At 39.3% G+C, this 24592-nt stretch overlaps 1 protein-coding gene across 6 annotated transcripts in view; it reads left to right on the top strand.

The window, feature by feature from the left end:
• Window positions 1-23776, top strand: part of LOC147034992 (uncharacterized) — a 178339-nt gene extending 154563 nt beyond the window's left edge. For all 6 annotated transcript variants that reach the window (XM_085892171.1, XM_085892159.1, XM_085892182.1 and 3 more), the window contains one exon: window positions 17534-23776. In XM_085892171.1, the coding sequence (XP_085748297.1) occupies window positions 17534-20734 (3201 nt within the window). In that variant the 3' untranslated portion in view covers window positions 20735-23776. The remainder of the gene's footprint in view (window positions 1-17533) is intronic.
• Window positions 23777-24592: the final 816 nt, after the last annotated feature.

Raw genomic sequence — 24592 nt, 5'->3', positions numbered from 1 at the left:
TGTCTGTTTGTTTAGCTCTGCCACCTAAGGTGAAGGAGGTTGTGTTTTCACCCCTTTCTGTCTTGTCTGTGTTTGTTAATTGCCCGAATCCTTCGGATTTTGGCAATTATGTTGGTCGGTTGTGTGTGTCATTCTGTGTGTCTGTCTGTCTGTCTCTGTTTGTTTGTGTGTTTGTTCACCCTGTAGCAGCCACACCGTTTCAGCGATCATGACCAAACTGGGTACAGATGTCGGCCATGGTCCAACTTCGACGCTTGTCGTTTTTGGTGAATCGAGGTCACAGGTCAAGGTCAAGGTCACCGAAAAACCGAAATTCTTATTTTCGCAATGACGTCCGCTTAAATGGTCGTACCGACTTCAAACCAAATCCGAAATGTGCATCTTCCAATTCTACATCCAACCATATGTCTCATTGGGGTGTCACACCAACACCCTTCTTAGCGGTCGGGGGGTCGAATGTCAGGGGGGTCGGGTCAAAAATTTCAAATTGCGATAAAAACGCCATTTCAAGTCCGATTGACTTCCAAGTTATGATCATGACCAAACTAAGTGCTATAACTCATTAAACAGCAGCACTATCGACTTATAAGAACCAAATTGATTTCCAGGTTTTTTTTTGTTTTTCAGAGATCATGGAGGTATGACAAAGTTATTCCGGCAATTCCTTGCTCAACGAGCGATTTCATTTGTTTGTTTGTTTGTGTGCAGGATATCTCAAAAAATTGTCGACAGATCCGGATGAAATTTTGTGGGCAGGTTCGGTGTGTGACGAGGACGAACTGATTAGATTTTGGTGAAGATCCGGATCTGGCTACTGGATTTTTTTTTTTCAGTGATTCTTCAAAATTGAGAGCACAATATCTCCAAAAGTTGTGGATGGATTTGGACGAAACTTGGTGGACACGTTGAGTGTGTGACCACGACGAATTGATTCTATTTTTGGTGAAATCCAAATCTGGATCCAGATACAAGAGTTATTTAATTTTTACAAAGTGATTCTTCACCATTGAGAGATCGGGCCAAAAACGAAAGAGAGCATGTTATTTCAAAAATATATTGGGCCTGATATGTTCTCCCGGATCAGGCATTGCTTTGTGGAGGTACGTGCTCTACCGAGTGCCCTTCTCGTTTCAGCTGTTTTTATGCTGTAAAAATTATGGCCGTTTCTCCTACTGAACTCTATGCATTACAGACGGGCTATGAAATAGCATCACCGTCACTATCTCTCCACTCGCCATCATTTCCTACCTTTGCAAATTCTCAAATTTCCGTTGCACCAAAAACGGATCATGGGACTTTCAACATGACGTATGAATGCTTACGAGGCCTTTTGCGCATGCACTGTGTGTATATTTTCAGCAACTCGCTTCTCGCACAGGCACTTTAAGCTTGCCTCAATTCAAGTGGTCGTTAAACATAATTATCAGCATTTAAACGAAAGAGTGGCAATTTCAAGATGGTTCACCATAGTTGTGTTTTTGGATGCAAGTCGGACTCACAAAAGTATATATAATTATGAGAAATATCTGTGGATGTGAGGTGTCAAGTTCCTACAATTTCCTGTTGATACGAGCCAGCGATTGCAGACACACACACACCCACACGTGCATACACTGTGCATTCACAAGCCCCAGTTATGACCATCCCATTTATATTTAGAAGCACCCAAACCAGATATGGTGTCTCCCTCCAACCCTTTCATGATGCAGAGCTACACCCCAGCTTTCTCTCAGGTATTTTTCCAAGTACTTTTCTCTTTTTTGAGTGGTGTGAGCCATTTTAGGTAACACTCCTTGTCACGAATGCACAAAAGCAGTTCACATTGCCCTGAAGATCGCTATTTTTAGGGGTTTCTGTGCATGCACGCTGAGCATTCTGTGGTGGATTGCGTCGTTTCAAAAGTCCTGTATTGATCAAACACCACCACCACCCCCACCCCCCTTTTTCTTTCTGGAAAACTTCTCATCCTTGGCAATTTATATCTTCGTTTGAAATGATGTAGAAACTGATAGATGCAGCAGTTTCTTTCTTTCATGTCGTGATCTCTGCCTGCAGCCTGTATATCATGTGATCCATACCCATAACCATGCTCATACACTTGATCGAGGCATAGATTTGTAATCCGAAATTATATACTCACCTTGCCTCACCCAATATATAATCCTCTATTCATCTCCTTCTCGATTAATTTGTCCTCTTTAAAGCTACTTTCAGTCAACAGAACAGTTTCTGACCATCACTTATAATCTCTAAACATACAGGATTTCTCCTCCGATTGAGAAGTCTCCTTTATTCAGCAGTAAATTTTATCTTATCAACTCGATCTTGACATTGACGCTTTATAAATTCCCCTTCTCTCCATGCTCCGCCAGAGCAATGTCACCAGCTGTATCGTATATATATATATATATATATATATATATATATATATATATATATATATATATATATATATATATATATATATATATATACATACATACATACATACATACATACATACATACATACATACATACATACATACATACATACATACATACATACATACATACATACAGTGGGGAGAACAAGTATTTGATACACTGCCGATTTTGCAGGTTTTCCCACTAACAAAGCACGTAGAGGTCTGTATTTTTTTATCATAGGTACACTTCAACTGTGAAAGACGGAATCTTAAACAAAAATCCTGAAAATCACATTGTATGATTTTTAAATAAATAATTTGCATTTTATTGCATGAAATAAGTATTTGATGCATCAGAAAAACAGAACTTAATATTTGGTACAGAAACCTTTGTTTGCAATTACAGAGATCAGACGTTTCCTGTAGTTCTTAACCAGGTTTGCACAGACTGCAGCAGGGATTTTGGCCCACTCCTTCTCCAGATCTTCTCCAGATCCTTCAGGTTTCGGGGCTGTTGCTGGGCAACACAGACTTTCAGCTCCCTCCAAAGATTTTCTATTGGGTTCAGGTCTGGAGACTGGCTCGGCCACTCCAGGACCTTGAGATGCTTCTTAGGGAGCCACTCCTTAGTTGCCCTGGCTGTGTGTTTCGGGTCGTTGTCATGCTGGAAGACCCAGCCACGCCCCATCTTCAATGCTCTTGTTGAGCGAAGGAGGTTGTTGGCCAAGATCTCGCGATACATGGCCCCATCCATCCTCCCCTCAATACGGTGCAGTCATCCTGTCCCCTTTGCAGAAAAGCATCCCCAAAGAATGATGTTTCCACCTCCATGCTTCACGGTTGGGATGGTGTTCTTGGGGTTGTACTCATCCTTCTTCTTCCTCCAAACACGGCGAGTGGAGTTTAAACCAAAAAGCTCTATTTTGGTCTCATCAGACCACATGACCTTCTCCCATTCCTCCTCTGGATCATCCAGATGGTCATTGGCAAACTTCAGACGGGCCTGGACACACGCTGGCTTGAGCAGAGGGACCTTGCATGCGCTGAAGGATTTTAATCCATGATGGCATAGTGTGTTACTTATGGTTTTCTTTGATACTGTGGTCCCAGCTCTCTTCAGGTCATTGACCAGGTCCTGCCATGTAGTTCTGAGCTGATCCCTCACATTTCTCATGATCATTGAGGCTCCACGAGGTGAGATCTTGCATGGAGCACCAGACCAAGGGAGATTGACTGTTATCTTGAACTTCTTCCATTTTCTAATAATTGTGCCAACAGTTGTTGCCTTCTCACCAAGCTGCTTGCCTATTGTCCTGTAGCCCATCCCTGCCTTGTGCAAGTCTACAATTTTGTCCCTGATGTCCTTAGACAGCTCTCTGGTCTTGCCCATTGTGGCGAGGTTGGAGTCTGATTGATTGAGTGTGGACAGCTGTCTTTTATGCAGATAACGAGTTCAAACAGGTGCAGTTAATACAGGTAATGAGTGGAGAATGGGAGGGCTTCTTAAAGACAAAACTAACAGGTCTGTGAGAGCTGTAATTCTTACTGGTTGGTAGGTGATCAAACACTTATTTTCATGCAATAAAATGCAAATTAATTATTTGAAAATCATACAATGTGATTTTCAGGACTTTTGTTTTTGATTCCATCTTTCACAGTAGAAGTGTACCGATAATAAAAATTACAGACCTCTACGTGCTTTTTAAGTGGGAAAACCTGCAAAATCGGCAGTGTATCAAATACTTGTTCTCCCCACCGTATATATATATATATATATATATATATATATATATATATATATATATATATATATATATATATATATATATATATATATATATATATATATATATATATATATATATATATTGTTCCATTGCGCTGCGTGTTTGCTTAAAGTTTGATGAAATAAAATCTAAAATTTCCAGCATAAACCTCAGATAACAACACGAGGTATATCAAGCAGCAAACACAATGGAGAGTCACAAAGTTTTCCCCTGACGAGGAAGTGAAACGCAGCACATACATTTGCCCCCTTTTGTTTTTCAACGTAGCTTCCAGAATAAAAATGTAGATGTACGGTATCGGTCACTGTTATTTTCCTATGATTTTCTTTGTTTAGATGCATTCAAGCTTAAATCGATGAAATACAATTACAACAAAATGCATTACAGTAACTGATACATGAGTATTTCAATATCACATTTAGTGTTTAACTACATGAGATTATTCAGTTACACACAAGCGAGTGCGAGCTGCTCCAATGCAAGAAACCAGGGATTTTCCAGCAAATCCAAAATAAATCCTCTATATCAGTAGCAACTGCATTTACATTAGAACAGTATATGTATATGTGTACAGTACAGACACATCCATATATATATATATATATATATATATATATATATATATATATATATATATATATATATATACACATAGTATGTATGCGTGTGTAAATATACAGTATTGTGCAAAAGTTTGGGTTATTTGCACTTTTGTGGAGCTATCCCCCATTAAACATTTGTGGGAAGTCAGAAGTGTACAATTTAGGTAGTGGCCTGCAAAAGTATTCACCCCCTCTCCAAAGTTTTCACAATTTTGATGCTACCTTAGCTTGTATCATGATTTTCAAATCAAACTTAATATATAGTCTTCACAAACTACTCCAAAGTGATAAAGCTAAAAAATGTGAATAAGTTACATCAACTGAGAAAGTCAGATTATTCTCAGTTGAATAAGTATTCAAACTGTTTGCTTAATTAACCCGAAATCGCTTCAAGAGCAAATCTTCAGGATCGAAGAAGATTTGAAAGCTTACAAAAGACGTGTAATCGGTTTCACCTGTAAGTAATCGGTGGTTTAACTTAAATAATTAAGCTCCCCCATTTATCTAAGAAGTTTTAAGGTGCAACTCACTTGGTCTTCATGTTTTTCCTTGTTGGTTGATCAATGAGCTCTCCAAAGAAGTCAGACATAAAGTGGTGGAGAAACACCGTTCAGGAGAGGGTTTTACGAAGATTTCAGTCACTCATTATCCCTTTGAGTATGGTGACATCCATCTTTAAAAAGTGGAAGACTCATCATACCACCCTGACTCGACCCAGATCAGGTCGCCCATCCAAACTCAGCAGCCGGGCAAGCAGGAAACTCGTTTGGGATGTCGCTGTAAATCCAACAATGACTTTGAAAAATCTGTAAAGCTCTATGTTTAATATGGTGGTCAGTGTTCATCAATCACCAATGTCCAGTTCCCTTCACAAAGCTGACTTCAATTGACAGGTGGCAAGAAAGAAGCAATAATTGAAAAAGATGCATCAAAAAGCTCATATGCAGTTTGTGAAAAGCATATTGATGATACTGCAGGCATGTGGAATGTGGAGGTACGTGTTGTGGTCAGACGAAGCAAAAATTGAACTTTCTTTGGTCTAAATTGAAAGCATTACGTCTGGCGCAAGCCTAACTGTAAACCTTCTGTTAACCATGGTGGTGGCAGCACAATTATGGCGCTGCTTTTTATTAGCAGGGAATAGCAAGCTTGTCAGGATAGAAGGGAGTATGGACGGTGCAAAGTACAGGAGAATCCTCGATGAAAACCAACTTGAGTTAGCCATGAATCTGAAACTGGGTTGGAGATTCACATTTCAACAGGACAATGATCCGAAGCACAAAGCTATAGTCACACTGGAGTGGCTGAATAATATGAAAATAAATGTTCCTGAGTGGCCCAGTCAAAGTCCTGACATGAACCCAATTGAACATTTATGGCGACACTTAAAGATTGCGGTTCATCGACGATCCCCATCAAACTTGGCAGAACCAGAGCAATTTTCACGTGAAGAATGGACAAAGATTTCATCATCTCACCGTGCAAAGCTGGTAGAGACCGATCCAGAAAGACTCGATAGCAGTCATTGCTGCAAAAGGTGCTTCCACCAAGTACTGACCTAAGGGGCTGAACATTCTTAGAACCAGTGAATTTTGATTCCCTCCGCCACTGAATGTGAAGTAGGTGATGTTTTCACCCCTTTCTTTCTGTCTCTGCTTGTTTGTCTTTGTGCAGGATATCTCAAAAAGTTGTGGACGGATCCGGATTAAATTTTTGTGTACAGCATTGGTGTGGGACAAGGGACAATTGATTCGATTTTGGTGAAGATCCGGATCTGATAAATTTTAAAGTGATTCTTCACCATTGAGAGATAGGGCTGAACTTGCATATAGCACGATATGTCAAAAAGTTGTGGACGGATTCGGACGAAACTTGGTGGACAGTTTGGGTGTGTCGCATGATCCGAATCCGGATCTGGACACGATAATTATTTAATTTTTAAAAGTGCTTCTTCACTATTGTGATATAGGGCCAAAAACGATGTGTAGCATGATATTTCCAAAATGTATATTCTCGTGGATCAGGCATGACGTGGCAGAGGTATGCGTTCCAGCAAGTACCCTTCCAGTTAAAATATGTTTTAGCCTTCCTTCCTTATCTTTAATCAATCCTCTTTACTCGAACCAATTCACAGAATTCATATTTTTCACACAGTTGCTCATACATGCATTACAGTATTGATAGCATTGATGATCTTCAGCAAGTCCATTTTTTTCCACATTTCAATGAAATAGTGTTTGACTAAATCGAGTTGGCCTGCGACATGGATCCCAATCTTGAAGAATACACTGCTCTCACTATTTTCCTACCAATACTCACCTGACCAATCTATCTCACTACTATGCTTCCATTACTCCCCTTCCAATACTTCCAAAACGCACTGCTCTCACCACAATGTTTTCATTACTCACCTGAGCAATCTTCCTCACTACGATGCTTGCGTTACTCACCCAACCAATCTTTCTCACAACTTTGCCTGCGTTACTCACGTGATCAATCTGTCATTACCTCCGCCACTGAAGGTGAACGGGGCTATGTTTTCACCCCTCTGTTTGTTTGTCTGTGTACAGGATATCTCAAAAAGTTATGGACGGGGCAGATGAAATTTGGTGGGCAGGTTGGGTGTGTGATAAGGATGAACTGATTAGATTTTGGTGGAGATCCGGATCTGGATCCAGCTACTATAATTTAAGTGATTCTTCACCATTGAGCGATAGGGCGAAAAGTGATATATATATATATATATATATATATATATATATATATATATATATATATATATATATATATATATATATATATATATATATATATATATATATATATATATATATATATATAGCACATTATCTCAAAAAGTTGTGGATGGATTCGGATGAAAATTGGTGGACAGATTTGGTGTGTGACGTGGAGGAATTCATTCAATTTTGCTGAAGATCCGAATCCAGATCTGGATACAATAATTATTTAATTTTCAAGTGATTCTTCACCGTTGAGAGATAGGGCCAAAAAAGATAGAAAGCATGATATTTCAAAAATGTATTGTGCCAGATATGTTCTCGTGGATCAGGCATTGTAGGGCCAAGGTATGCGCTCTACCGAGTGCCCTTCTAGTTTAAATCTGCAATTGTTCTGGTCTATTTCAAATCTGCATTATCTATCCATTTTCTGAATTAACTCAACCTTGAATGGATGCAAATTATTCTTTATCACGACAAACATATTTTGTTTAATTTGTTTCCCATTTATGTCTGAAATCTTGGATAAATATCATTGCTGAATAGTTAACCTTTTATTTGTATTCAGCATTCTCTACTTGATGCATTTTAAGATTTGTTTTGAACGTACCCACAGAACTGATACTCCTGCCATGCTTTAAATCAGATTTTTTTTTTAATATATGTGGAGTCAAGACTCGTGGAGAAGCTAGAACAAAGAATGGACCAAGATGTAACAGAACAAAAAGAACAGTGGGGGGGGTGGAAGAAGAGGAGAGGGGGTACAAGGTGAGGGCGGAATTCACCAATATGGTGGGGTGGATGGACAAAATAGAGAGACTTAGAGGAAGAAAGGACATTGGGAAGAATGAGAGCAAGGGGGATGGATGACAGGTGGGTCAGTTGGTGGACAGATTGGATACAGGCACAAACTCTCAATCACAGAGGTGGAATGGAAGAGTGGGGAAGAAGCAGAAATGGAACAAACAACAACACAAACAAGAGGAAAGTAAGGGGTTGGGGGAGTGGGAGGGAAGCTCAATAACCTTAAAACCAGGAGGTGTGCTTGAGCAGGGTTAATGAGGGACGAAAATATCATGGATATGATTTGGGGATGACTTGAGATGGTGGTGAACAGTCATCTTGAAGCCTGGGAGAGAAGAATGAGATTGAACAGAGTGAGGAAGTTGGTTACATTGGCAAGAGAATAATGGAACAAATGGGTGAAGGTAAGCAGTGAGCCTGGACTGAGGTGAGCAGTGAGCCTAGACTTTGGGAGTTTCACCAGAAGTGGGTTACTGGCAGAATGCGAATGTCCTCTAGAAAACCGGGGCAGAGCGGGTTGCATTGCATCAGTGGCACTGCAGCCACCACTCCTCCCCCTCCCCCATCCTCCCACCCTCTCAGCTAATGATGCCACTCATGGCTATGTGCTGCATACAAAAGAAAAAGAAGGATAACCACTTAGCTGCATGGACTTGAACTGTGATAATGATTTCTGCTCAAATCCCATCTCAAAAGTTGATGGATTCGGACAAAATTGTGTGGACAGGTTAGGCGTGTGACTTGAACGAATGGATTCGATTTTGGTGAAGATCTGGATCCAGCCAATGTAATTTTTCAACTGATTGTTCACCATTGAGTGATGGGGTCAAAAATGGTCTCAAAATGTTATGGACGGATTCGGACAAAACTCGGTGGACAGGCTGGGTGTGTGCCGAGAAAGAATTGATTAACTTTTAGTGAAGTCTGAATCTGAATCCGGAGATGGGATTTTTTGAAAGTGATTCTTCAACATTGAGGAATGGGGCTAAAAACAATATATATATATAGCATGATTTTTCAAAACGTTGCAAATAAATTATGATTAAACTTTGTGGATAAGTTGGGTAGGTTACAAGAACAAGCCGATCCGATTTTGGTTAAGGTCAGGATTCAGATCCGACCTGTCAGTGGGATACGAAATTTAAACTGTTCAGCCCGGCGAAGGTATGGGCTGTAACGAGTGCCGTTCTATTTTAAACTGAACTTGACCAAAACCAACATTGTGGTTTCAGGTCCACACGCTGGTCTCAGGAACCTCACGACTTCGCTAAATTCACTAGCTATGCACAGTATCACTTCAGATCCCACAGTGTGTAACTTTGGTGTTATCATGAAGTCGATATTCTTCTTGGAACCACATTCATGCTTTGATGAAAAATCTGCTTCTTTACCACTTCCATAAATATCTTCAAAGATCTGAAACTGCAATGATATTGCAATAATGGAAATGTAGATTCCTTGTACAGTCGCATCACCTATTACAATTTATTTCCGACTGGTTAAGCTCATTTATGCATCGCCTTCATCTGACTTTTAAAAAAAATTGCTCTCAAAATTGTCCAGTCAATATGGAGACCACTCGACTTCATTGGCTTCCTCTTCATTCTCTCCATGCTCTGCCCCTTTTTGTTGAAGACAATACAGTACATCATAAGGTAGTGAAAGATTAAACATGCAAATAGGTAGGTTGAATAAGACAACAATAAATATTAGACAGAACAAGAAATGCTTCTTCGGTTATATGCATGAGAAAAATAGGGGCAAAACAAGTGTAGGACCAATTAAGAACAGTTCATATAAATGAAAGAGAGGATGACAGAGGTGACAGAAATGATCAGTGAGTAGTTTTTGTGTTGCAGCACGGATTTCAAAAAGACAAACAAGATAAAGAGCAATCAGAGATTGCAGACCCTCGCCCTGACTTGTTTTGTGTGGTGTGTTGTGTGTTGTTTGTGTACTGGTGTGTTACGTAATTAATGAGACATAATTAGAAGTGCCACTTTATAACTGCTGGCACTGATGACCGAGTACTAAGACGTCCCGCTTTGATTGGACACCTGACCCTGACCCATGACGTTTATTATTATTCAAATTGAATTTAGAATGGGATTAAAATAAATTTAAATTCAAATCAAATGGAAGACCAAATAGGAACAGTCCTGCATTGGAGTAATCAGAAGGAACTCAAACAAGAAAAAATAAGTTATATCAGGAGGAACTTGGATAGGATTTGCAATTCAGCTGCTACTTCTCTACCCTCAAACCCATCCTAGCCATCCTATAATCCTATCCAACAAACCCATCCTATAATCCTAGCCACAGGCACAGCCAAATGGGCCTTATTAAAAAATAATAATAATAATAAACCAATATCAAAATAATTAAATAATTCTACCTGCCACACCATGCGTCCGATCAAGTTGAAATTAAAAACATGTATTCCACATCCCAGCTAGATCACAATTGTGAAGTTTCACATCGATTGATTAAGCGGTTCCAGAGAAAACATTTAATTTTTTTTCTTCCTTAAATCGTCTATGGCTGCCAAACCATGTGACTTGTCAATTATTCCTTAACAACCTTGGACATGCATGCCTTGGAGAACATTTGTGTGAAGCTTCCCCTCGATCTGTCCAGCCATTCTGGAGAAGAAGCTGCCGAATCACGCGACTGATGATGTCATCAAAAAATATTTTGTGGACTATTTTATCCCGAGATGACCCTCAAATTTTCATACTGATCGGATGTAGCATTCTACGTATGCAATTATGACGTCGTAACAAAGGTACCTATGACGTCATAAAAATCACACTCATTTCCCATGAGGAGTACTTGCTCGGTGCCAAGTTTCAATTTTTTCCTCAGTGCAGTTTCAGAGATGCATCGGTCAAAATTTTCCTGTTTTTCCAACATAGCTGCCACACCACATTACCTATGACGTCATAATTGGCATGAAAATATTCTACATACGTAGTCGCACCAATGGTGAAAATTTCATCTCGATCCGATAAGCGGTTGCGGAGCAAAACACCAAAGTTCTGTGTGGACAAACAGACAGACAGACAGGCGAATGGATCCAAATGCAATACCATCTCCGGCAATGGTAATAATTTATGGGATTTGGACACGAGATGCAATAATTTTGACTCGAGATACATCATTTACTTTCACATCAGGTTGGACTCGAGACCTTTTGAGTTGAGAACAAATGATTTGATGAAGTCCAATGACATAGTCATTCTGTTCACGCTCTTTCCAGAATTAGTGTGAAATTATTAGCCTGTCCCCTGGGAGATGGGGTTTTGCAATCATGTGTGTGTCTGGATGTCTGGTAACTTTATTTTTTTTTACCATTTGAGCTTTTGTCGTTAAATTTGCAGCAAAGCTTTATTATGAGAATATGGAGAAGACAAATTAATGATCCAGTCAAAATGTCAAAGGTCAACATCACTAAAATCAATTTGCATCCGATGGACCTGAAATTTTAAGAATATGCATATATTGGGTCACTGAATTGGTTCACAAATCAAAAGCTCGAAGCCATTTGTTTTGAGGTCAAAAGGTCGAGGTCCCCTAAAATCGTCAATCTTTTTTTGTATTAAAAATTTGTTTTTTTTTGTCATGTTTAGAATATGCAAAAAGAAGAAGTCATAATACTAAGTGGACACCGATGGACTTTGCCTTTTCAGATGCTTTCTCGTCCCTCATTAAAATAACGCAAGTTAGTTATATGGCCTGTTTATCTTAAATTGGAAGGAGTAGTAGGACAATCCTGAAAAAATGCATGATAGTGAATAATCTTTGTAATTAGTAGAAGGTCAGTATCAAATATTTGCATTTACCTGATCGTTTTATTGACATGGTAAGCATCTTCATGTGATTCGTGCAGATATACTGTTTGGCCTCATTCTTAGGACCTGTAATGCTGTACCTAAAATCTGGTCAGATTACTTTTCTGGGTTAACTGATATTAAGTGGGTGGGAGGGGTGTAGCATTGGGATTTTCATGTATGTGCTACTTGTGAATGTTTGCTATTGCAGAGGAACCCAGTTAGGGTTTGTAACAGCAAAGGGCTTACCTTGTGTAGCTTTAATTGGTTGCTTTGTGCAGCTTTCTTTGGCTGGAAGAGCATGGGAATTTTTTTTTTTATGTACAACGTCAACGCTCGTAGACGAGCTAACGCACATAACGTATTACAAGGGGAGCAGGAGACAGGAGGGGCTGGAGAGAGAGAAGCACAAAACAGTGGGTAACAGACATATTTGATCTGTTGAAGGGAGAGGGATGAGGTGGGGTACACTGGGTAAACAATATGGACACTACAGAGACTTTCAGGTCCTTACACTGCAGGGACTTTCAGGAAGGAAAGCAGGGAATTTGAAGGAGGTGGGTTTGGGATGGATTAACGGGGGTAGAAAAGGTCAAGGTTTTGGATGGGGGAAGATAAGAGATGGTGGTGAACAGCTGTTTTGAAGACCTGGAGGGAAGAGTGGGATTGAAGATAGTGTGGGAGTTTGTTCCAAAGGTGAGGAATAGGGAGGAATGAAAGAATGAAGGAAGATGAGCAGTGATTCTTGATTTTGGTAGTTTTACCAGAAGGGAGTTGCTGACGGACCTTGAGCACCATACAGAAAAATGGGGGGGGGGAATAGATGGCAGACAGAGTGGAGGAGGGGGGAGGCGAGGTCAGAGATGAGATGGTACAAGACATAAAGACCACCGACCTGCCTGCGGTGAGAGAGTTAATTTTTTTATAATCCTAGCCACGTTTATTATATTAATACGCTAACCCATATTTTGTGGACGTATCTCCTCCGAAACTGCCGGACGGATTGTCGCCACTTTCGGCATGCGGGTGCTCTGTGGTCTAATGTACAGCATAGGCTATGTGTGATCGCGCCAGATGGACAGGTTTGGGAATATTTGGCGATTTTTCTAATTTTTGCATTTGTTTGCATGGCGACGTGTGACCTCATCGCTGAGAGACGTAATGACGTCATCGCTGAGAGACGTCATGACGTAATGACATCATCGGTCATTCGCTGACGTCATTACGTCTGTCATCGACAGACCGTCACCGCTGAGAAGCGTAATGCCACTCCGAGAAAACAGCATCTGCAATGTAAAACCCTCTTCTGCACATGCTGACTACCTCAGAAGGTGCATTTGACTCAAAAAATGGAACAAGAAACTTTGTATATCAAGAAATTCTATAAATCACATTGTGAACACTGGATATATTGACCTCCTAATGTACCCTCACTTTATAAAGTTCGCGCAGAGTGCGGGTTTGGCTATGGGGTAATTGCTTTAGTGAGAGCTGGTTGGTTATTCCCTCTAGTTACGGGTGAGAGATGTGATTGGGTCTTGTTTTATATTATTGGGGAAGTTTCTTCATGACACAGGGTGTGCCAAAAAAAAAAAAAGTCAATTACGATTCCTGGAAAAATCGCAGAAAAGTGTAACAGAACAAGCTCGAATGAGCTAAGATCCTCTTGCTCTTAATGATGACGTCATAAAAACGAATATGACGTCATTGTGATGTATCAGGTTTGCGATAAATTATCTGTGCTAATGCCCGGCTTGATTCCCACAAACAAAATTCAAACAGCTTGCCTAGTTTCGGAGATAATGGCGTCGGCGATTTCCATTAGCGGCGATATTATGACGTCAACATTTTTCTGGGAAGAATTTCCAAAATCGGACATGGTTACTGCCTGTGCGTGGGCTTTCTGCATATACATGGCAAGTTTCACGAAGAATCGATGAAAACTCTGGGTTGTGAAACAAAAAATGTCAAAAAATAGGAATGACGTCATAAAAATTGATATGTCGTCATAGTGATGTATCATATGTGCGGTAATTAACCTCCGCCATCGAAGATCGGAGGTTACTGTTTTCACCCCTTTCTGTTTGTTTGTTTGTGAACAGTATTACGGAAAAACTCCTCAATGGATTTCGACGAAACTTGGTGGGGGGGTTAGGTATGGCCAAGGATCATGCCATTAGATTTTGGACTCTGTCCAAAATCCAATATGGCCGCTATGGCGGCCATTTTGAAAAAATATTTTAATTTTTTTTTGCATTTCTGCATGTTTTAAGTGATTTCCAACCCCCCCCCCCCCAAAAAAAAAATGTTGGAGAAAAGAACTATAACTCTGTCAGCACTGTTGACATAATATTTAATGAATAAGATATAAGGTTCACTTGAGTTACCCAGCAGTATTGGCGGCGGAGGTTTTGCACTCTGCCGAGTGCTCCCCCTCTAGCTCTTCTCTGCTAATGCCCTGTTCGATTCCCGCAAACAGAATTCAAAAAGCTTGCCTAGTTTTGGAGATAATTTTTTTTAGGCGATTTCCATTAGCAGAGATATTTTGACGTCATAACTGTTTTTCTCGGAGGAATTTCCAAAATTGGAGATGGTTACTGTCTGCGCAGGGTATTTTTACATATATACGCCAAGTTTCAGGAAGTTTCGATGAAAACTGTCGGCTGTGAAACAAAAAAGTCCACAAGAAGAACAACGTGAGTAAGACTGAGATCCTCCACGAGGATCTAAAAAAAGCTGTTTTTTGGCACAATTATAGTTGACAAGTTGATTCAATGGCACATCATCAGTGACTAATTTGCCATCTATTCAACTGTCGTATATGTCCTAACCTGAAAATATAGAAAAGATGAAGAGTTTTCAGAAAGCATGCAGTATTAATTCATATATTTTGAAATTGACGGTTTGGGGGGTTTTTGTTGTTATTGGCCCACCCTGTGTATTCAAGCCCCCAGGCCAATTTCATAAATTTGCTGTGTCACATTATTTTCACATGCGGAAGGACGGCCAACATCACAAAAACTTTCAATTCATAATCAAATTGATGTAAAAACATGAAATATCTGGAAGGGCACTCGGTGGAGAGCGTACCTCCGCCACGTAATGCCTGACCATGAGAACATATCGGGCCCAATACATCTTTGAGTTATCGTGCTATATATTGTTTTTGGCCCTATCTCTCAATGGTGAAGAATCACTTTCAATATTAAATAATTCTCGTATCCAGATCTGGATTCGGATCTTCACCAAAATTGAATTAATCCTTCCTTGTCATACACCCAATGTGTCCACTAAGTTTCGTCCAAATCAGTCTCCAACTTTTTGAGATATCATGCTATATATCATTTTTGTCCCGATCTCTCAATGGTGAAGAATCACTGAAAAAATTCTAGTCATCAGATCCGGATCTGGATCTTCAATCATTTTGTCCTCGTCACACACCCAACCTGTTCACCAAATGTAATCCGGATCCGTCCACAATTTTTGAGATATCGTGCACACAGACAGACAGACAGACAGACAGACAGGGGTGAAAACATAACTTCCTTCACCTTCGGTGACGGAGGTAACAACACTTTGGGTTATCGAGCATCATATGTCACATGACTCCCTCGGCCAGGAGAGTGATTCTGCCATAGCTTGGCTTGTGCATACGCATTCAAAGGTCGATGCTCAGGTGGGAATTGAACCTATTCCATTTAAGTGATTATTTTTCGTATGCAGAATGGAAATGAATGTACAAATTACCACAGTTTCCATGGGACTACGTTGAGTCCTAATGAGCGGTCGCGTGGTCATGTGTGAATTTAAACAAGGAAATGAGACTCTTTCTCCTGCTATTGTTTTTGTTGCACTCCAAAGTTTGTTTGTTTGTTTATTTATTTTTTCTGGGTGTTTCTTATACCTTGCCCATTCTTCCAAGTATCCCTCTGTTGTGTCCTCTACCATGCTGTTGTTGATTCCCTTCTTTCCACCCTGTTTTTTATGACTTTATCATGGCTAACAGCAATATTTTTGATGCTTTACTAAAATCTAGATAACTCCATCTTGATCGGATGGCCCAACTTGCTCCACATCATCTTGACCTTCTTCAATGTATTTTTTTAAAATCTCAGCACAGAGGTGTTCCTTATGAAGTGTGGATGAAGTGAAGATTACTGTGTCTACCTCTTCAGCAGTTGTAAAATGTCTTCCTCCACATTCGTTCTTCATTTTGGGAAATAAGTCGAAGTGGCACAGATTTAAATCTGTTGAATTATAATAGTTGAGGCAAAGCGTCTCACTCCAAAGGTTCTTAATTGGTCACAGACCCTCAGTCCACGTTTGTAGAAAACTTTTGCTGAAAGCTTTCTGCCTCGGCAACATCCTTGGGATGAGATTGCATTATTTTGATTTGATTTCAAAAAGCAAAACAGATTTTGTGAGAAACTTCATATTTACCAAGTATATGGTGAATAAAGACATTGTTAAATGACATTTGCACTATCTCCTAAACCTTTTACTTGAAATGCTACAAATGTAGTGACAGTTTTGGGGATAACCCTCATTTGAAGATGAAAAAGTTTGACATAAGATAAGATGGAGTTTCTGGTTTTTTTATTCACAGTAGCTTGCTTACTCTTGTGAAATAGTTTTCCAGGACAAGCAGTGTAAGGACAGATAAATACCAAGAGGTATCCAGAATAGACTGATACAGATAACTCTAGCAGGTATGTAGGTCGGAGCCTGTGTGTACTGGCTTGTGTGCCTTCCTCATCACGGTCTTCACCTTTTAATAAGCCCACTCATTATGCGAGCGGCTTTCAATCCCTCTTGCTCGTCCTAGTCCCGTGTGTCTGTTGCACACAGACTCCTCTTTCTTTTTCTCTTCTCTCTTTCTCTTACTTGATGTTTATCGTGCTGTTAAATATGGTCTTGGGCGTTGTGTTGTGGAGTAAAAATGTCTTCTGATGTTGTGATTCTGCCACGGTGCGTGCTAAATGCCTTTTTCTGCCTCTCCTTTACCTTGGGTTTTCTTTTACCAAATGTAGATTAGTTTGCATTCACCCGGTTTGGAGAATATAAAAGTGAGTGTTCCATTTAATTATTCATTACATGATTTGACTTGTAAAAATTAGAGTTTGGAGACATTTACATCAGAAATTTGTTATAAGGGTTGCACTTTCCTACTTTCAATCAGCTCTATCCTCTAAATGCTGCGTCAAGTGAGGTAGTGTCATTTTATAAAAATGATAAAATGGGAAAAGCCAAAAAAGAGCATCATGAAAATATACTGTATGTACTTATTCATTATTTTGTTTTTGGTATACTTCATTTCACCTTGTAATTTTTTTTTTTATTATTCCTTGAAATTTTGTGTGTGCAGGGCATTTCCAATAGCATGGCTTCCAGCACCCCAACATCTTGGAATAAAAGCAACAGAAGCACCCAGCCTACATCTCATGGTTTCACCAGCCAACATCTTGGACATCCTCAGGAATTTAATAAGGGGAAGCAGCCAGCTGCTGTCCTCTCACGGAGTGATGGATCGGTAGTTGATCTTCAAGGCTTCAATGGTAACAAGCTTGGAAAATCATTTGTGAAGGTGCAGGCATTTCCAAAAATGACAAATAAAGTCGTCAATAATCAGAAGATCACAAACTTTCTGCAGCAGGTTGTAAGCTACCAGAACTGTAAACAAGATCTGGTTTTGGCTACACCAAGATCTGTGTGGGACTCCTGGCTTGACAATGGTGGTATCCCTATGACTATACCTGTTGAAAAGGGATCTTATCTTACAGGAGAACAAGTTGGTGGGGAGTATTGGAGGCATGATGTACTTCTCAATAAAAATATGAAGGTAAACTGTTGCTTGAATGAAAATAAGACGCTTTATAAACTTGGAGGAGATTGTTTGGACAACTCTAAATGCTCTGGTCCTGCCACTATTGTGAATGAAAGTCAAGGAGCTGGATTTGATGATCTAAACTCTAGCCCAACAAACAACAAGCTGGTGACTAATGGTGCTTCATCCATGCCTTCTGGACCAGCTTCTGACCTTACAGGCCAGCAGGATATTGTGTATGTAGGGCATTCAGGAAACCAGGAACAGAATGGGAGCCTAACAGTGGCGAGCACACCCATAACATTCTCTCCCCAGCGCCATTCCGCACGCAAAAGTACTCGAGGACACCTATACTCTGAGAGTCATTATGAGCTCCAGACACTTTGGCTAACAGCTCACTCAAGAAAATTATCAGAAATGGCCAGTGATATGACATTACCATTGGCACAATCATTGCTTGATAGCCACAACCTGACAACTGACATGCATGACGGTGTTGCAGGCATATCATGTGATGTTGAGAGCACAAATCATAACAGTTCACACAAATTTGATCAACTGACTTCCAACAAACAACTATTACAGGTTTCTGAGATTCAAAATATAACTGAGTCAGTCAATAAAGTGAAACTGCAGCAAAAGACTTCAGGTGACCAGGCCTGTGAAAATGTGATGGAATTTAACAAGTGTAAGGAATCGTTGGAGGACAGTACAAAAGTCTTGGAGGAAAATGATGACAGTCAACGGAAAAAACATTACAAGGGCAAAGTCCAGAGGAAAAGGAAAAAAGGACAGAAGCTTGTTGTTGCTTTAGAAAGTCTGTGTCGGTTCCGTAAACGTGAAAAGCTTGATGTAAGGGTTAAAGAACAAGGTGAAGAAGCCTATAGCAGGTCAATTCTACACCTTCCTGACAATGGTGACCAAATAATGTTGACCTCAGTTTGCAATGGCAATGAAGAAAAAGAAGACTCAACACCAGCACAGAGTAATTTTCACAAAATCAAACATGAGGATAATCCTGCACCACTAATGAGTGTGGCAAAAAGTCACATGATTGAAACAGTGCCTCCAGCAGTAGATTTAGCTCCTTCTGATGAAGTTCTATCCCTCTCAACTGTTAAAGATGACATAAGTACATGCAGCAAAGAAAATGGTCCTTACAAACGATGTTTTTCAGAAAAGAAGTTGAGGAAAAGGAAAAGGGAATTTGCTATGCCAATGCAAAATTCCACGAGTGATGGGATGGTTCTTCGAAAACGACATGGGTTCCGTTTCAGTTCTTCAGAAAAGACATCAAATGGCACTTACTGTGAAGTAAAAGTTTTGAATGCAAGTAACTTTATGCATGAAAATTCTCATAAAATTTCATCACCACCCTCTTCAGTAACGAATGATGATGAGGGAGAGGAAATGCAAGACAACCCTGAAGAAATGCATAATCAAATGAAAAGCACAGCCAAATGTGATTCACCCTGGCCCCTGATCAGCAGACCAGAATTGAACATCGTAGTTTGGAATCGTAACACTGAAACGGTCAATCGAGAAGTTTACACAAGCGAACACAAATCAGTGTGTGTGCCATATGTTGAAGGCTTGAATGACAATATGGAAGAGGAAAATGATGAAAGGTTAAAAAATACATCGTCATTGTCAGGATCTGTGACGAGATGTCGAAGGCACTTGCGCACAACACGTGGCAAAAGGAATGGTTATTGCAGAGGCAAGACCTCTTTAGGATTTTTAATATCAGTCGATGCTGAAACATTGAAACAGAGAACGGTAATCGCGAGCGCTGAACTATTAATTTCTGCACCGTTCGGAGATTTTGACTTTAGCTCTGATGAGGAATTTGAAGAAACAACGTGGAAAAGGCCACGTCGAAGAAAGTACAAAAAAAGACTTCTTGTCAACAATTCAAAAAACACCGGTGCTAAGAAACGGGGAAGAAAGCCACGTGCATGTCGTGAGATTTTGTCAATTCCAAGCAGGGATTGTGCAGATGATAGTTTATTTGGATATACAAGAAAAACAAACGGTTTACAGAATACAAGAGGAATGGGATTAAATGAAAATGAATGTTTTGATGCATTAACACAGAACCTCATGCCATTTGCCGATTCTGCCAAAAATTTTAAGAATGAAGGAACGTATTCAGAAAATGAGAGCCACCTTGCAGACTTGCTTCTGTATGGGATATCAGAAAATGATTTGGCTCTAATCAACTCCAAGTTTGAACAAGCAAACAGGCTTTGGGTTCCACTCCAAAAAGTTGCATGCCCATTGTTGAAGCCGACTCGAGTAAAGGGGAGGAGACGTGTTGAGGAGGATCAGCCTGAATCCAATCTGAAAACGTCCTACATTCGTCAACTTTTTAGCAGTGGACTAAATCTTCCAGACATTTGCAAGTGGTTTAAAGAACCAACTGAGGACACAAAACGGAAGCGTGTAAAAGTTGATGATGATGAAAGGCCAACTTCATTTGTGAAGCCTGAAGATAAAAGAACAACAGAGACCAACAAAAATTGCACAAGTGTGGTTGATTCCATTGAATCTTGCATCAGGCAAGGTAAATGTTCCCCCCTGCAATTTCCATCATTTATGCCTTCCAAATCAAATTCTGGAGGTGTGACGACCAGAGAACCAAAGCAGCCTTTCTGTGGGATCGAACAAACTTCGCATTTGCAATCAAAGCAGGAAACCTACCACAATTCATCAAGCCTTCAGGGAACTTGTATTTGTTAATGTTCAATGGCCAAGAACAAGCCAAGCAGCCTTTTCAATATATACATATTACAGAGACGCATAACATTTAGGATGTTATTATTGCAGTTGATCTTTCTTCAAATGCATTTTATCCAGTTTATTTGGGGTAATACCACACAAATGATGTTGGACACATTGTTGGATTTTTTTGAAAAAAATTTCTATTGTGCACTTCCAAAAAGGCAACTGGTAACTTTCTGTATGTAGCTATTCAAAATCTGTATTATATTTTAGAGACAGTGATGAGTCATCATCATTGCTTGAAATTGTTGCTCGACCATCACATGAAGACAACTTTGGGTCATAGGTTTAACTGTGATTAAAGTTTTTACTCTTCAAATGTTGGAATTAAGTTTTTTTTTTTTTTTTTTTTTTTTTTTAATTATGATTAATATTTGTTGTATTGATGAAGGGTGGTGAAGAGAAATGCATGAGTGGATGGGATGGGAAAAGGCATTTATGAGGAGGAAGGAGTGAAGGGAAGGAAGATGTTTGGCTTGCAGGCGTTGTGGAGGAATTTAAAATATATTCCTAACGTTATATTCTCACCGTTTTGAGTACCTAACGTAGATTTTTTCCCCATCACATCCACAGGTCTGCCTTTGCACTTCATTATCTTCAATTTGACCCCTGATTTATTTTATTTTATTTTTTTTCTTTGAGGTTATGTAGTCTAAATAACGAGTGTTTATCTTTGACTATGAGGTGAAAAGGCATAATGAGGCTTTTACAAGACCGAGTGAGATGGATGAGGTTGCAGCAATAATCCCTGTTGATTCATCAATTTATGAAGCACATGGGAAATGGTATCTATTTCGCAATATGGAGAATTTCGGAAATGGAGAATTCAGTTAGCTATGAGGAAAAGGAACATACGTCTTTGACTTTTATGACTATGGTTACAAGTAAATGAAGAAATGAGCTAATGTGACATTTAAATGTGATGTTTTAAAAATTTTACGATTAATTAGCAGAAAGCTCGACTCAAATTTCCCCCCAAAAAATTCGACTTTTATTACATGGTGTAGCTGCAATCCCTTGAAATCGACATCTGTTTCAATTTGCTTGATGTAGACGACATTGTATCAAAGCCAACGATAGGGGACCGTTCACTCGGGGGTGGTGAGCGGGGGAGGGGGAGCAGTGGCGAGTGAGAGCAATGAAGCCTATTTGTACAGTCGTGGTGTACAAGGTCCGCACAAAACATTCTATGAATGAGATACTCACAATAAACACACCAAGGTCTTTAAAAAAAAAATTAAAAAATTCACAACTCCATATCATTTGTTCTTTTTTAAACTTGTACTAATTACATATAGGGTACTTACAAGAGGATTTTTCAAAAACGCATTGACTTGTCTTGGACCATTGTTTGTATCTTATTCGTACGACGTAGTGAACACCCATCATATCTCTATCTCTGCTGAGTAACCTCGAAAAGCAAATCTCAGTCCTGAACTATTGAATTTATATTGTTATTCTTTATGCATTAACAACTTTTTCAGGTGCAGATAAAACGCTCAATTTTTTAAAAATATATTTTTTTGCAGATAATCGGTCATTTTCAATCGAGCATTCAGGGACTAGTTTAGAAATGAAAAACATATATTTCCTTCCTGATGAGGTGATTTTTGTGTGATACCATCACAAATGCATGCCAGTTGTTGCCAGCAACCTGGAGTACATGTTTGAACAAATACCTTGTGACTCACTACTGAATTGATGCACAACCGGGTAAGATGTTCCCATCGTTATGCTGCTTTTTTCTCAGGAAATGGCAAGTGACCCCAAGGAATTGATTAAGAATCCTTTCGAATATTATCAGATCGAGGAACCCAACAATCGTTGATCTCATGCATCTGCGTTCATATATATATATATATATGGATTGTTTTATATTTACTAATGCAAAAGTAGGTTCTTGTTTGTTTGTTTTTGGTTTTCTTACTACCTTGCCAAATTTGGACGCAATATACCTGATAATTGTTTTATCTGCATTGCTCATGTCTAATCATATTTTATATGGGATTTTCTTTTTGGGTGGTTTAATAAATAATTGGAATGATACTTGTTCGTGATTGCTACAAATTTCGATATAATTTTACCCCATTTGTCTAAAGGGGGTCATCCATAAATAACATACTCAAATTTGCAGAATTCCTCCCTCCACAACCTCTTCCCCTTTCTCACACTTTGAGAAAATTCCCTTTTCTCTTATTTAGCCCAACTATCCCCTCCAAGTTTGTGGTTTTTTTTTTTTTTCCTTTTTATTTCCTCTTCTCCTGAACTTTCCTATACCCTCAGTCTTTTATACTTTTTTTTCTCTCCCCCCTCCCCCCCATAAATATTTGTTTTCTTAATAGACCTCTCCCCACCCATGCCCAATCGCTTTTGTAAATATATGGATGTTTCCTTTTAATTTTTGTTCACAAATTTACACATGGTGTGGCTTATTTCATCAGTTGTGGGTTCATGTTTACTTAGCCAAACGGTTTGCTCCCACGTATGCAACAGATTGGGTCTGAGGTTTCACCCAGTAGGTTTAGTACGACCTGCTGTTACAACAATGTTTGGCACATAAGTTATGATGTCGGAAATTCATGCATTATTCAAAACTGCTAGGATATAAAACAAACATGGTGTTATTATTTGAAAATATGTACATTTTTGTTTAATACTTGGTTTATCCACCTAGCGTAATCCTTGCGAAGAAAGTGCATCGGCATTACTGGACCTGCCTATGGGCAGAACACCAGAATACAAATACTTGGTTTATCTCTTGTTGTTGTCTTCTGTTCTCATGAGCTCTCAGTGAGTCCTTGAGGGATAGTCACATTTACCATTTCTATTTCTTATCCTGACCATGAATTTGAGCAATGCAAGATGTAGCACTTGAAAGTTGCAATATTAGGGTCGACCTTAACTTGCAAGATGTACATTTTGTTATATTTGTTACTGTACTTGAAGTAATGTGGATTTTGACATTTATTGCCTTCAATAAAAATTTGCCTTATTTCCTCGCTTTGGCTGTTCCTTGTCGTGACTTCGAGCATGATCACGATGATGTGCGGGACTTGCAAATTAAGTGGATTGCTGTTGTTTCTCATTTTGATTGTCACCAGCAGCATATTTCACATTTTTCCACCGTTTGCGATTGTGATTAATAAAATATGGCTGCGGCTATTTTGGAGCAAGCCGGAGCTAAAGAATGCCGACTTTGCAAGAAATTTGATTCCAAGTCTCAACTGTCCTGTTGATGTTTCTTCAAAGGCACATGATTCCTGTAGGATTATAAATACATTAAGTTCATGCATTGTTTGCCTTTACTTATCAGGATGTCTTTTGGTAAAATGTTTGCATTGGATTTAAAGCATTTATTGTTACCGTCAGAGTGCTTAATAGTGCATTATTGACCAAGACAGAGCGTTTAATGCAGAGATTGCTCCAGTGTTTGTATTGGTGACCACTTTTGCCCGTTGGTGCTATATTAAAGTAGATCGACATGTGGGCTTGCCCTCATACACACAGAACAATTACAATAGCCTCTCCTGTCTCTGAAACGGGTAAGGATAATTATCCATGTACATTCTCATTTTAGGAATCTTTGAATCCTGAATGCATTCTATATGTTAGGCCAATGAGTATTGTTTCAATGGTAATTTAAGCAATGGCTTCTTGGGTTTTTGTATTAGTTTGCATCACTTCAATTGTTTTCCCTTCAGTTAATTCGCTGGCATCATCGCTTACAGTTAACAATTTAAACTTTTCTTTCAATTGCATATTATACAGGGATTCAATTTATGAATTCAGTTTGCCGTTACTATTGCAGTGATTCAA

Source organism: Eptatretus burgeri, chromosome 1, assembly GCF_056783735.1.
Source record: "Eptatretus burgeri isolate ZD-2024b chromosome 1, Ebu_testis_v1, whole genome shotgun sequence".
Taxonomy (NCBI): Eukaryota; Metazoa; Chordata; class Myxini; order Myxiniformes; family Myxinidae; genus Eptatretus; species Eptatretus burgeri.
Note: the sequence above shows the minus strand (reverse complement) of the source record. Positions and strands in the feature narration are given on the sequence as shown.